Source organism: Uloborus diversus, chromosome 1, assembly GCF_026930045.1.
Source record: "Uloborus diversus isolate 005 chromosome 1, Udiv.v.3.1, whole genome shotgun sequence".
Taxonomy (NCBI): Eukaryota; Metazoa; Arthropoda; class Arachnida; order Araneae; family Uloboridae; genus Uloborus; species Uloborus diversus.
Window position 1 is genome coordinate 246027288 of NC_072731.1, and position 16200 is coordinate 246043487.

Genomic DNA, 16200 nt, shown 5'->3' on the forward strand with positions numbered 1-16200 from the left:
AATAAGAAATTTCCAATTTTTTTTCTCGAAGCAAATTCCTTTTCCAATGAACGTTTTTTGGATACCAAAATGGCATTAATCCTTCAGCTTGACCCCAAAGGACTGTTTTGGGGTCGCCTAGCGAGCAGCGTGCGAGAGTTGGTGGTTCACCTTGACATTGGAGGACGCGACGCGACGGGGCATTTTTTGAACTTTGCGGAAGTGCCCTCACAGGAATAAATGAAAGGATTTCGAAATCAGGACATATTTCAGAGAGGCTGGGGAAAGAAAGGGAAGATGCGAAAGTGGAGGAATTATATTTATAGCGCATCACGCTGTGCTTCTTAAACGGGTCTACTGTATGAATAGGACCTTTGTTGAAAGGGTACGTATCAAGACGGTCTTCCACGACAGCAAACAAATTTGAATATTTTTCCCTTTACGTGTAAAAAAAATGAAAATTGTTTTCGGGCCGTACGAAAAATACGAAGTTTCAAATAATACAATTGCCGACCTGAAAAGAGTGATTTCTGGTATGTACTTGGAAAGATGTTAGGGCTCTCCAACCACGTCAGGCTTGTTCAAGTGCATTTGCAAATTAGTGTTGGAACAGTAATAAAAATTTTGTCATGAGTTGCATTATGAAAATAATTTATTTTAAAGTTATTATCAGATTCACAAAAATAATAACTTTGCTACTCGATATTCTGCGCGGTTCTCTTCATCAGCGAAATTCAAGTTGAAGTGCATTTTTGAAGAAACGAGGAAAAAACATGCTCTTATAAATTCTTGGAAGTTAAAAATCAAACCATCTTTCAAGCAATGAAAACTGAATAGAATTGGGCAAATTTCTTTTACAAGAGAATTTTGTTTTCTGAATCGAAAGTCGGAATGTGCTGTTGGGCAGATACCCTTTCTTATGCCTCGTATGGTAGTCGAAGGTCAGGATTCCATACCTTATACCAGTGGTTTGCAACCTCGGGGCGATCACTCCCAAAAGGGTGATTTGGCTCCTCAAGTGGGCGATATATTCGGGAGGAGCGATAGGGTGCAAGCTAAAAAAGAAGCAAAGTTCAGAAAATTCCTCCTCACACCTTGGTTTAAACTGAAGAAATTAGTTCACCATTCATCGCCAAGTTTATAAATTTTCACATTTTCATTTTTTTTTCAAATTTTAAGTGTCAGTGTTTTTAATTCCCCCAGATTCCAATTTAAAAGAGAACATAATTTTTTAAAAATGTACTTCTATTTCGAAAGGTACGTCAGTGATCTTCTCCTTGCTGAGTTTTTTTCCTTCAAATACCAATCAGTTTGTTTGAAATTGTTTCAATTGAAATTTGTCTCAATTTTGTTATTTTTATTTTAAGATATTTCTGTCTTCGCTATTGGGATATAGTATTCGATTCAATTGAATTCTGTTGGAGTTGAATGCACACCGAAGTCCTAAAGCCTTTTAGGTTCCATCACTTTTGCCAGAAATTAAGTCCAGGTTCTACATGATAAAGAAGAACATAATTAAGAATAGATTTTTAAATTACGTATGAAATTATGGATTTGTTAAAGCATGTTGTAATATTTGCTCGTATTTGAATAACGACACAGGACTTTATTAAAATATCAGCGTAATTAGTAGGAAAGTAATATCTTTAGTAGAGGGGTATTGCTAAATGTATATTAAATTAAAAAAAAGTCCCAAGCTCTTTATCCAGGATCTCTGTAGCAATATGACTTCTAAAGTATTTTAAGTCACAATTTATTTAAATGATCCAATGCGTTTATCGAATAGATTATTTAGTTGGGTGAATATTTGGAAAACACTAGGAATTTTGGCTTCTGTGACTGCATTCTTAAAGAGTTAACTACACTTGGTAAAATGTCAAAATAAAATAGAAGAACGGATATTAAAAAAGAAACAACAACGTCAAATTGCACAAATTCCAGATTACTGCTAACATTTCTTTTGTACTTTTTAAGCACGAGAATATTGATTCAAATTTAGAACGAATATTGTTTGAAAGCTTCTATATACTCGATCACACTGAAATCGCACGCTACATGCCGGGCTGCTTTTGTTTTCTACAATGCTGGAAATATAAATAAACTCGCCAAGTTTTATCTAGTCCTTTCCCAGATAAAAATCTCATTTTAATGGTTATGTCACCACATCTCAAAAACTCGTTTTCTGAAATGACGGCACTCACCTTGACTTTGGAGTATCGGATGTTTCCCTTGCTGTCAGTGGCTTCTTTGTATCCCTGGGTGTTCTCACGCGACAGGAAATAAGGCACCTGTGCCGAGGCCACCTCGGACACGCTGCTGAAATAGCCGGCCGTGTGTCCGTCCTCCGTGATCACAGCCAACCAGCCTGTGGAGCACAAGAACAGACAAAGTCACGAACACAGGAAAATTAACGGCATGAATATACATTATTCAATGAGCATTGACGCCTCGACTGCCGCGGCATTGCTGCATCGATGGGAATAAAGAAGTTATTCTGTGTTCGAAGAAAATTAGCGTAATTAATGCACAATCCGGGGGAAAAGCATAAATTATAGCAACTACATTCAAGACAATGGTTTAAAGAGGTCAACCTGTTACCGGGACACATTTGTAAAAAAGTTTCGAGAACGGTTTATTATTATTATTTTTTGACAGTTACGATAAATAGATGCAGAGAAATTTTCGCTTAGGTTTGTAATAGAGACGTATCGAGTAGCCGAGTACTCGGCCTTTCACTACTCGGCTGAGTACCGAGTTACCGAGTACCAATTATGTTTTAAGAAGAACCACCGACACACACGTGATAAATTTCAAACTTATTAGAATAGTAGTATAGACCTCCATGTCTATATAATAGTTTTTAAAACAAAATTCTAGCTGAAATTTAATTACGCATTATGTAAAAGATTTTGTTTGTGTCAAAAATTTTATAAAAAGGTAATTTTCAAAATTAAAAATAAACGAATAAATAATAAGTATGATTAATCAAGTTGGATTTAAAACAAATTATATCAATCTGTTTTAATTCTAGTCGGGGGTGTGCACAGAAATTTTGGGGCCCGTCACAAATGACTTTTCCGGGGCCCCATCCATATTGTTTACCTCTATATTTCGTTCCTAGTTAAAAAAATATTGGGCTGCCTACAGGCTTAGGAAAACAGGTGTCCCTTCTCAGCCTCCCCCCCCCCCGTTCACGCCCCTGGTTCTAGTCCGTCAAACGTAATAATATAAAAATTTCATATTTTTTACACTGCTCCATTTTTAATAAATAAGTTTTATTAACTTTGCGGACATTGAAAAGATTTACTCCATTGAAGCATAACAAACTTCATTTTTCTCAAAATTTAAATTTGAATTGTAAATGATTGCAGTATATTATATGGTTGTACTCCTTTATTAATTCTAAAATCTGCTTTAACAAAATTCCATTTTTTACAACTACTCGGTATTGGTCGAGTATCTGATCAAAATTTGGCCGAGTACCGAGTACTCGGCAAATTGGCCGAGTAGTTACCGAGTAGTTACCGAGTACTCGGTACGTCTCTAGTTTGTAACTTAGGGAAAAAGAGGGCAACGACACACTGTGGGCAGTACCACACACTCAAATATCTCTAAACAGCATAGAATTAAGAACTTGTGATCGATACCCACACATAGCAAACATCATTGTAAAACTCCCTTAAGGATATATAGTCATTGTTGGAAGGAAATTGTTTTTGTGTTGTCCCGTTATTATTGCTTTCTCACAAAACATTACAACATCTTACCTGAAGGTACACATAGTACCTTCAGGTAAGATGGCGTCGGCTCATACATAGATGAGTGAATTAACATTTGAAAATAAGAGTACTATGTGTACTCTTATTTTCAAATGTTAATTCACTCATCTATGTATTTAAAACAAAGAATATATGTGTAGGTTTGGATGCTTCCTATACAAATCCATAGTTTTCGTCGGTTCTGGTCCAAATTTGGCAAGGAGGGACTTGAGCACCGGAGAAGGATCGTAGGTGGGGGAGGGGGGGGGGGGTCGAACACTAAAAAAGAACCGAACCGCTTGAATTTTAATTTTAGGATCTGAAAATGGCATTAAATGGCTCTTTCTACCCGAAATAATTATCCGATTTGATTCAAGTCCCCCCCCCCACCCCCATTCAAAAGCCCACGAAAAATACCAACGTTGATTTTCTTCCTAGGAATTTATAAAAAAAAAAAAAAAAAAAACAAGGCTGTAAAATCACCGGGAAAGAAGTTAAAAGCATTTTTAAACCTAATGGAACATCAAAATAAAATCCGAAATTTATCGTTTGCCAACAAGCTTAGTTTAAATTAGTGTGAAGAAAGATCTGTTGCCATTTTTTCCCGACTATGAACAAATAAAAATATTGATTTTGCTTTGAGGTTTTTTTTTTTTTTTTTTTTTTTGAAACTGCCAATAGAAGATAATCAAGGATTTTACTTGATTAATGGAGGGTTGCGTATTCGAAACTTTAAATTTGCAGTTAACGAAATTTAAGAATCATTATTTTGACGGGAAATTTTCAGGAAGTTTTTTTGACTTTTTTTTTTTCAATTATTTAAGCTTAATTGTTGAACACGCGTCACTTGACATAACTTTTTCTTTCGAAGTAGACCGTGCAAAGCCGAGCAATGCAGCTAGTTAAGTCTATAAATATGTACATTTTACTGTTCGTTCATTTTTTGCAAATTTATTTTTGAAGTGTTTTTTTACGCCAAATTTTATGGATTAAAATCCAAAATAGTGATGAAGGGTAATGGCGCTCACGTGAGCTAGTGAGTATATGATGTTGAGGTGGCTATGAATGGAGTTCGATTGTCAGAATTTTGTTACTTAACTCTACTCTGAATACATTTAAATTTAAACACACAGAAGGAATGTAAAAAAAAATACATCGGAACAAAAACAAATTTAAAATATGAACGGCAAAATAATCACTGTAATATCTGTAATTTTGCAGTTTTATCCCAGGATAGTTTTTAATCTTCAAACTAGTTCATATATCATTACTGAAGAAAGACGGAGTATATAATCAATTAAGAAGAATCAAAAATTTTCTTATTCAGGTGATACTGCCAGTGAAATGTTTAATGTGATCACAGCTTAAATTTAGCACAGTCACCGAGAAGAAAGGAAATAATTCCAATACTTTTACCCCCCCCCCATTTGGGCCTTTTAGAAATCATCCTACTTACCAAGATTAGCATGAAATTGTTACGGAAATCTTTAAATTTGAGAACAAAGGAAGTTAAGGAAATGTACTACGCCTTAGGAGAAAAAAAAAAATTCTCTCTTGAACCCACTAAGCAAAAAAGAATAAGTAAAACAAAAAATTAGGATTTCAATGAAAACGAGTTTTAAATTGTAATTCAAGCAATTCATATGAAAACATTCTATTAAGTATGGAGCATAACACAAAGGCTTTAACATCATTCCAAAATTACATTCATCAAAATTTTTTAAAGAGAACAATTTAACCAGAGACAGCCGTTTATGACTGATGATGCCAATTCATCGACCTTATGTTAAACGGGTGTTGTAAGTCAAACGGGAGAGGCAACTTATTTGCGTGTTTAGAGAGATTGATGTGAGCTCTTCAATCATTCCATAATCGTAACTATCCTCTTCGAGGCAAATTTGTTCAACCACAATGCGTGCAAAAATAACCACCAGAGGTTCATTCTTATTAAAGCAATACGTGACACTTGAAGCATTTTTCATACTAGTGGTTTCAAATTTTCTCAGCTTTAAGTTTAATTTTGTTCAATCAAATACAATTACAGTCATTTAAAGTAACATGGACACTTTGCATTCCTTCATATCATTAAAATTTTTTGACTTCAAGTGAAAGTAAAAGGGGTATGTTCGAATAGAGTAACCGGTTGAACCTGTTGGTTGATTTGATGACGTCACGGTGAGTGTCCATAGGATGTTTTCATTTGATTTCATCAACTGGTAGCTCTATTAGAACACGCCTGGTTAGTTAGTTACTGGTTACTCGATTCGAACATACCCATGGCCACCATATGCAGTCGAACCTGTATATCTCAATTTTTACAGGAGAGAAGAAAAATTCGAGATATGGAGGTTTTGAGATACAAAGGTTTGAAAAAGTTCTAAAAATAAGTAATTGGAGTAATGACTCGAAAGTAAAACTTTGGAAGCAATTTTACTAATCAACAATGTCCCCTTCCTCTCAATTTTCGAATGGATATAATTGCTGGAAAAATTGCTTCTTGTACATTAAGTTTTAATTCTGGAGGATTATGTGACTGCTAATATTAAGAAAAATGCTTTTTGACTCCAAATTAGAGCTACTAAAGATCGTTGGGGATCGAATCCAAGAAAGATACTTTAGTCGAAATTCGAGGTATACAGGTTTTCAGAAAATTTCATTCGAGACAAACATGGGGGAAAACATTAAATTAATACTTTATGTGCAGGGAAAGTGAAAAACTTCGACATAGAGAGGTTTTCGTGACAGGCAGGTTCGAGATAAACAGGTTCGACTGTATCCCGTCTTGAACAAGACAGTCCCGTTTTCAGGTAGTCTGTCTCGTTGTCCCTACTCGTAGCTGCGGGATGCTGGCATGTCCCGTTTTCTGAAGTGGCAAGATAGAGCAACGAGGATGTTCCAACCGAAAGTCATTGGGTAGAATTGTATACACTTTTTCATATAAGGGGCATTCCACGGTATTTTTGACATTTATGCAGAGTCCGTAACGTGACCTTTTTTGCCATAACTTTTTAATTTACTGTTTGATTAGCATATTATTTTATTTTGATCTTTTCCTACCAACACACCAGCTCAAAATAAAATAATTTGCAAATCAAACGGTAAATTAAAAAGTTATGGCAAAAAAAGGTCACATTACGGACTCTACATAATGTCGAAAATACCGTGGAATGCCCCATAAATAACATAAATCATAAGAACTTTAGCATAACTATCAAATGTATTTAATGTTTACTGACTTACTAATCCCACCGGTAAAAGGGGTATTTTTGCGTTAACAATTCGTGGGCTTTCAAAAAAGCACAGTTGCAACCAGGCTGCGGAGTTGGAGGGAAAATGACCGACCGACAATTTTAGAGCCTTCTACTTCCACTCCCTTGTCCCAATTCTACCAGACTCCGACCGAATTACGACTCCGCAAAGCACTGGCAGAGTTGTGTACTTGGTTGGGTGGGGGATGACAGACTCTGACTCCGCAGCCATAGTTGCAGCCAGCTGGACTAAGTTAGCTAAAAATAGAAATTGTATACCTCCCTGAAGGACCGTAAATGATTATGTATTTCCTTAACAAACTTTTTTACCCGACTGCGCGTGCCCGTCGCAAAGGAGGGTAATGTGTTTACGAGTCTATGTATGTATGTATGTTTGCACCTATGTGGCGTTGTATAGACTAAACACCTTCGCCAATTATGATATTCTCACGTCAATCGATTTCTCTTAACATTGGGAGTGTCACTAAACACATGACAGTAGGCAAAATTCACCATATCAACAACCAGTTTCCATTTTGTCAGTTCGGAATCGTGTCGCACGCTACCTGCGTGTGACACAGCATGCGACAAATGCAGGTAGCTGTTCACTGCCTGAATTTTTTGTTTGCTAAGTTACTAATTCGATTCTCATCTCTAACATGTTGCATTTTTGTTTGTCGTGATTCATGGGACTGAGTTTCGCGAAGTGTACTTTCTTGACGGGCTTTTTTTAGTTTTGCGAGAAAGATTTGACTGACGACGTTTTTAAACTCGCGTCAAGATTGTTTATATAGCTGTGGTTGACTTAAGTTCGCGCACTTTAGCTAAAGTTCAAGCACATGTAGTTTTAAATCGAGTTACGTCCATAGAGAGACTAATAATCAGTAGTTTATATATATATATATCACACCGCAAGTTACTTAATAAACTTCACGATATAAACTCTCTCAATGAAATGACAAGATAGCGAAATTTACCGGCTTATAATAATAACTAAATTAATGAAAATTAACTAAAAAGTGTAAAATAAAAATAATAATTAAATAAAAACAAAAATCCCGACTGCGTTAAAACCAAAAAAAAAACTAAAAAGAAAAACATATAAGCCCAGCAGTTTAGAATGTTATTAAGTATTACCGAGTAATTACACCATTGAAACAGTTTTATAATCGATACACACCATAAGACAAATCATAAATTCAAAAGCAGAATAGAAGGATCAACAGTCGGAGCCCATTCAAATTTTACGGGGTTCCTTGATTCAAAAAGGAATGGGCTCCGACTGTTGATCCTTCTATTCTGCTTTTGAATTTATGATTTGTCTTATGTGTGTATCGATTATAAAACTATTTCAATGGTGTAGATACTCAGTAATACTTAATAATCTTCTAAACTACGGGGCTTATATGTTTTCCTTTTTAGTTTTTTGAGCAATCACGATTTTGAGCAATCACGATTGCTTATTGTTCTCACTTGATTGTTTTTGACGTTCCTTTGATTTTTCTAACCGTCACCCTCCGCACCATCACCGTCGACGGGCTCCTCACGATGCTGCACCTCTAGCGAAAGCCGTCTCCATGTTGCATCCATGTCCTACACACACGCACATACATACACAACTACACACGCACGCGCACACATACACACACATACATATACACACATACACGCATACATACAGACACCCACACATACACACACAAAAACATACACACAACTACCCACACATTCATGCCTGCACACAGACACAAACACATATGCCTACACACACATACACATACCCTCCCCCCACAGACACGAACACACATGCCTACACACATACACATAACCCGTACGCACAAACACATACCCCCACACACAAACACACACGCCTACATATACACACTCGTGATTGCGAAAAACATAATTTGAATTCAAGATGTCAAAATTCAAATTAATTTTCTTTCCTTTGTTTTTTGTTTTTACGCAGTCTGGTTTTTTTGTTTTTATTTAATCAACTAAGAACTCGTTTCTTTTGCATTGAAAGCGTTTCTTATTACCTCGAAACACGAGTCTGCAATTCTTTTTATTCTTTATTCTTTTTATAAGTTCAGTAACATGTCGCACATCGGTAAATATTTTGATTTTAATCACTCTTAGTTCAGATTTTATTTTTCAACGCTTTTAAATTAATTAAACTTAAATGATCATTTAACAATTTATGTTCAAATAAATTTATCTGTAATCTGACAAATTAAGCATTTACACGTCTTTATTTATGCATTGTTCTTTTATTTAAAACATATAAATAAAACTTTTCTAAATAAATTTTTCTTTTCAGGTAAAGAATTTCTTCGATTGATGACTTTAGAAGTTCAAAAAAAAAAAAAAAAAAATTTCACATCTTACGCAATGTGTAGAAATATGCACGTCGGTTTTTAAGTTATTTTTTTTTTCTTCCATTGAAAAATTATTCGGGCAAAAATCTTTATTCTATTTGTCATTGTAAAGTTGTGATTCTTGCTAGAGGATTGTATCACAATCAGAATCGTAAATTTAGCTTCCGAACCGGAACTATGCATACAGAAAGAATCTACGAAGTTTGTTTCATCTTTTTGTCTCAATTTTGAAAAAGTCTTCTTTTTTTTTTTTCAATGTTACCTAAAAGTAGTTAAGAAGACATTTCTTTAACGGCATACAATTATTTCCCCAAAACGTTTTAACAAAACCAATTAAATATCAGGAAAATCTTAAAACCTTCTAATGTATGATTTTTCATTACGATCTTTGTAAAGAATGATTGATTGGTTTTCCGAGGATAAGACCTCCATAAGCAATAAAATTGGCACGTCTAGGAAATTATATTCTATTAAAACCAATTACTGTTTCAAGCTACCAGTTATTAACCTTCGCAATAATATAACTTCCTAATTTGCTGCAAGCAGATGTGAGAGCAAACGTTAAAAAATATATTCATCGCTTAACTTGGGTTTTACATTTAACATGCGGTTTTAATCTTTCATTTACGAAGCATTGTTCGAAACTCACTTCATAATCAATCAAGATTAAAAGGAGGAAAAAAAGATATGAAGCATTGTACGTTGCTTATTGTCAAAATGAAATCATATTTATTTTTAAATTGTGACGGAAAAATTCCTATTTTTACAAATCAAATTTATAGTGAAAAATGCTATTTTGAATTTAACTTTTGACGTTTTAACAAGTTTGTGTATCTTTACTAAAAAATAAATCGAAGAAAAAATACAATTAGTTTTAGATTTACAAGGGAGTAATTCTTAATGTAATAATAATTAATAACTATTTCAATTTCATTTTATTGGCGTGAGATTCATTTCGACAATTTTAATTCGTTAAAAATAATAAAATAGGAATTGGGAATTGATCAATTCCGGCTTAGATTTGAATTAAGTTAATCTATACTAATAATATAAAGCTGAAGAGTTTGTTTGTTTGAACGCGCTAATCTCAGGAACTACTGGTTCGAATTGAAAAATTCTTTTTGTGTAGAATGTTCCTTTTATCGAGGAAGGCTATATATTTTTTAAAAATCAGATTGACCGAAATATTTGTAATAGCGAATTAAATGTTTAATTAATTGTTTAGTTCTATGCATTCCTAATAGATGGCGAGGTAAGTTAATTCATCGAGAGGTCACTGGAGGACGGTGTCGATAGCTGCGAGGAACCATGCCACGGCTCAGACGAGTCGGAATGGGACTATTCGGCGCGACCGTTTCGGCACCGCCGTTTTGGCGCGGCCATTTCGGCGCGAAACCCATTTCGGCGCCGCCGTTTTGGCGCGACCGTTTCGGCACGATCCATTTCAATACGACCTGTTCGAAAATCAAAATTGTCTGCATACAAATATGCCAAACATTGTTTCAAAATTCGAGACATCTTTTGTTTTTTAAGCTTTGTAAAAAAGTTTTATGAAGAAATATTTTTAATGATGTATTTGGTTTTCTTATTTATTATTAGTTGATAAAATATAAGTTTAAAAACATCTTCATAATTTTTCGAAGTAGATCAGTTAGGAGACAGCCTTAACATTTTTCTATGAAATTTAAATTTAAAACTCATTAAATTTAAATTGAATTTTTTTCGTTGCTGATCATTAATTTGTGAATTTGCTTAAATATATTTTCTGTAAAAAATTAAAAACTGTCAACAAATAATAAGATGAATTTTTTATATTTGTTATTGGAAAAAAGTTAACGTGTTGAGAAATCACCCGTAACCCTGCTCTCTATAAAGTTTTAAGTTGTGTAGCGTGCTTTGAACACAGGATAGACAAGAAAAAAAAACTTATAAGACTACAAGATACAAATGATATTTATTATGTAAAGATTATTATTATATATTACTTTTAAGTTTCATAAAAACTAATATAATGAATAAAAAATATTTTAAACTTTTTTTTAATTAAAATAAAATATTTTATGTCTTTTTAGTTCCTGTAACTGTTCTGTAGCACTAAACTGTCGACTAACTATTTGGTAACAAAAAAAAAAGCAATAATAAATAATAATAATAAAACTTTAAAAAATATTAATTTGCAATAAATTTAAAATCGATTACAGAAAAATACTAGTGTTTAGAACTAACTTTCAAAAATAAGAGCACTTTATCTCAAACCATATGTCGTGTGTGAGGGTGTTGTGTGCTTTTTTCAACTACTTTATAGCCGTAATCTCATATATTCAAAGCTAACTGTAACGTGACCAGCCTGTTTGCCTGAGAAATATGAATTTTGAAGAAAATTTGAGGTAAAATGATCCATGACTCAGGTCGCAAATTTGAAAATTTTGAAACTTGACCCCCCCCCCTTACAAAAAATTATGGATCCGCCCCTGGGTTTGCATAGTTAAGTGGAGCTTTTTGGTTAGTTTGAAAAGTGTTTTCACGTGAAGAAGACTTATGAACTTATTTCCAATAGCTGCTACAACAAAGAAATAATCACCACAGAAACACAAAACGGCTCAACACTGATTTAAAAAAAAAAAAATGACAATAAGGTAGGACTGGTACTGGCATTACTTGCTAATTTTTCAAGATATTTTTTTATGTTGTCACAGTAAAACATACGTTTATCACATATGCCCCCTCTCCCCCCCCCACTGTAATTTTTAAAATAAATTTTAACAAGCATCTAGAGCGCCAAATTCACATACTTCTTCCAAAAATCTTTTTTCTTCTGTGAACTAAAATTTCTAAAATTCACAAAGTTCAGAATGCAAAAATCTGGCGCCGAAACGGTCAGCGCCGAAACGGTCAGCGCCGAATCGGCCACGCCGAAACAGCCGCGCCGAAACGGTCGCGCCGAATCGTAACAAACCCCAGACGAGTGGTAGGCTACTTTATTGTGGGACTACAGTCGGATCCTGACTTACGCGAGGCATGCGTTCCAAGATCTTTCGCGCAAGTTGAAATTTCGCGTTGTGGAACAACTTATGTTTAGAAATATTTTATTAGCATACCCGATTATTTCAAACATGTGTTAACACCCCTCAAATTGTTTCAAACCATTTCTTGACTACATATTAACGTTTTTCTTTCTTTCTTTTTTCTTTTTCTTTTTTTTTTTTTTATAAAGAACTCACTTGTTACTGCATTTTAGAAAAAGCGTTTCCATAAACTACTATTATGAAGCACAAAATCAATGAGAGACATGAACTAAAACAGTACGGTACTTACATTAGGTACATTACTGCATCATAATACCACTGAACAGTAGATATCGCAAATTTAATTATAATTTTTAAAATGATCAAGATGATTGATGGTTTATGCAGTGTGGGAACACCTCTCTTTCTGGCCTCTTTAAGTCACAATGAAAGAGGCGCTTCCATTTTCATGATGTTTGTATTTTGCTTAGAACTACTCTGCGAGCTTCAGTATTAAAACTAAGTTCTGAAAGTCTACGGATTTCCTTTTCTTGAATTTTAATTGTACGCATCAAAGATTCACTCATACTTAATTGTCGTGCTACTTTCGAAATACTTTTTAATTGTTCAAGCGCATTGAGAATCTTGACCTTTTCTATGATGGTCAGAAATTCTCTTTTTCTTTCCATTTTAGATGAAAAAGCGTGTTTGGGAGCCATTTTATTTTATCAACGTTATATGTAAAATGAAAAAAAAAAATAGAAGTTAAGAATCGGAGCAGTTATTTGTTTAAACTTTAAACTAAAGCAAAGCGTTGTTTAGACTAATACATTGTGTGAACTTCTGCTTCCAGTGATGCTAAAGGGATGAAAGTACATTCACAAAACCAATATTTAGTGTCAACGAAGCCCATTCTAATGCTCCGCCGCTCCTTTCCAAAAAAAAATTCATGTTGCTGGCGAGCAATTTCTGTCCGCAATAAAAAATTAATAACTCACGAAAAACTCGCGTTACGTATAGCCATTTCGCGCAAGTCAGACGTTTTTATTATAGTATTTTTCGAAACATTTTAAATTTCAGAAAAAAACCCCACTTCACTCGCTAAAGGGCAAGGTTACGGTAGCGTGATTGCTTGGCGCGTTAAACGATGAACTATACAGTGGAAGGATTATTTTGAGCTTGAAAGTCACTGTTAATCTTTTTGAGTGTTTTAGTGAAGTTTTAAATTCCAAAGAGACTTTAAGTTTTTTTTAAAAAGGTGTATACGCATTTTCGTTGAAGAAAAATGATCATTTTACATCAGAAGGGGGGGGGGATTTTTTTTTTCGTTAACGGATTTCTTTTAAATTCTTAGCATGGGCATCGCCGTGCGGGTATGCTAATATCTAATATTTTGGTAGTACTGGTACCAGAGAAAAGATTTTATAATAAAAAACAATGCAACAATAAATGATAATATTACCTTAATTTTATACGTGATAAATAATGAAAAACTTACAAATCAATATCACAATATCATCGGAAAAATTTCACAAAAAGTAAAAATGGCAGACCTGCGTTTCGGGATTGCAAGGGGTTTTGAATGAAAAAAAAAAAAAAAAAAGAAAAGAACTTTTCTTTCATAAATTAATTTTTTGCATTAAAAAAGGTGTTCGTTTTCCCCCGAAACTCGTTTCTGCGATTATAATTACTTTTGGGACATTTAAATCTGTTAATGGGAAGTAACTTATCGCCCAGAGGTAGCATTTTAAATGAAGAATTGAGCCTACCTCAATGGCTGGGAAATAGATTTTCCCCCAATAAAATTAAGATTAACCACAGATAAGATCCTCGAAAGACAAGGGGAAAAAAATTTAATTGCACATGACATTCGTTTCAGATCATTTCTCCAAAACCCGCCATTTAGTTCACTGAACATAACTTGAATCATTGAACAGTTCCCCCCCCCCCCTCCCTCCCCTGTTGTTAAAATGACAACATGTACCACATTTCAGACTTACAAGAAGCTTTTTTCTTCCTTCCGAACATAAATGCCTAATCCACTGAACACGAAATTAGGGAGTTACAGCGTGTGCCGAGTAGGAGTCCGTCTATGCGTGACAAAAAGCGAAAGCCGAGTTTAATTAGTAGACATTAAAAAAATAAAGGACTTGTCCCTTTGTTTTGTTAACTCATAGAATCTTAATGAGATCAAGTGAGGATTAGTGTCAGGAACAATATAAAATCTGCTCTATGAACTATAACACAAACAAAATTGGAAACGATTTGACTGGTACAGTAAAGAATTCCACCTTGCTTGCTCAGAGTCCTATATAAACAAGGTCACCCATATAGGGGGGCAAGTAGGGGCTCAAGCCTCCCCCCCCCTAGAAATGAGAACTTCCTTGCTTTTAGTGCTCTTTCCTTTGCAAAAATGTATAAAAAATTCTTTTCCAGCCATTAATGAATAAGTTATTGAAAATGTCAATTTTTATTTTAATATCGCTAATCTGTACTGAAATCGGTTTCTGTGGGGAAAATATTCTGCTAAACCATGGGGGAAATTTTTGAGCCCTCCTTAAAATTTTGCATATGGGCGCCCTTGTAGATAAACAAATGTTTTCTTCATACGTTGCTTTTAAAATTTGAGAAGGAGCTTACAATCATCCGAACAACGACAGTCACAATCCGTACCACAGCCGAGTCTAGTGGTTACAGCGCTGTACTCGGAATCGGGGTTTCCTGAGCTCGGAGCCCGACGCTGGTAGATACCCACCGATGTGGGGTAAGTTCTCATAAAATCTGAAAGTTCTACGGTTGGTCGCTAGCAATCACTTGGTGAAGGGGGGTTACTGAGATACCAAGTGTGGTTGTAGGAAAAGCAAAAATCTTGCTGTCATGACGACTCGGCCACTCTCTTTTGAAGGGGATGGAAGAACTTGTTTTGACAAGCCAATCACAGCCTCATTTAAATCATACAGCTGCAGACTACTGTATGCAAATTTAAATCCTATCCAACTTAGGCATATTACATGACTACAAATTACAAAAAAAATCATTGATGTCTATCTTCTCTAAGTATTATGATCATGTATTATCGCAGGGGTCCCCATTGCGCCCGCCGAACGTCTTAGATGTGTCCGCCACTCTATGACGGTGTTAAAAATATTTCAACTTTAAAATTTAATATCTCTTTTGAAAAGCGTCTCCTGCAAAAGTTTTGGAACAATATCGATATAAATCAGTTTTTCTATTCTTGAAAAATGCAGCGCGCAAAACGCATGTTTTGGTTCCACATACCTGTATTACATAAAATACACCGCCAGCTCAGTTATTCCACCCGAGGACTACAGTTTCGTGCTTTTAACACTCGTCAGCCCGGAATAAAAAGTAGCTGAGCTGGAGGCGGGAAAACCTCTTAAAGGAGCCAATAGATCCAAACAAACTGGTAACTAAATGTAGAATTAGCACACTAGACGAGTGACGCAGCATTGGTGCGGTTCAACTCTGAGATTGAAAGCAAAGCTAGGTATTTTGCAGTAAGTTACCGCCCTAAAGCCAGGGCTAAGGCAAAAATACATAAAATACACCGCCATTTTATGTATTTTTGCCTTAGCCCTGGCTTAGGGCTGTAACTTACTGCAAAATACATACCTGTATTGTTTTCAACACCTCAGACCGCGACTTACATATGAACACATGGACATCTCCTTGCGAGCAAGAATATCATACCTTATAATTAGGAAGTAATTTTCCAATAAAGTGCAGTGACAAAAATATTGACTTAGAGATATATAAAAAGTTTTTATACTTTGTATATTTTGTATGCGTTGTTTAGTAATTATTTACCTCA

General features: G+C 34.8%; 1 protein-coding gene across 1 annotated transcript in view; it reads right to left on the minus strand.

The window, feature by feature from the left end:
- Nucleotides 1-16200, minus strand: part of LOC129226469 (uncharacterized) — a 177495-nt gene that overhangs the window by 14405 nt on the left and 146890 nt on the right. The window contains exon 2 of the mRNA XM_054861079.1: nt 2181-2344. Coding sequence (XP_054717054.1) covers nt 2181-2344 — 164 coding nt within the window. The remainder of the gene's footprint in view (nt 1-2180; nt 2345-16200) is intronic.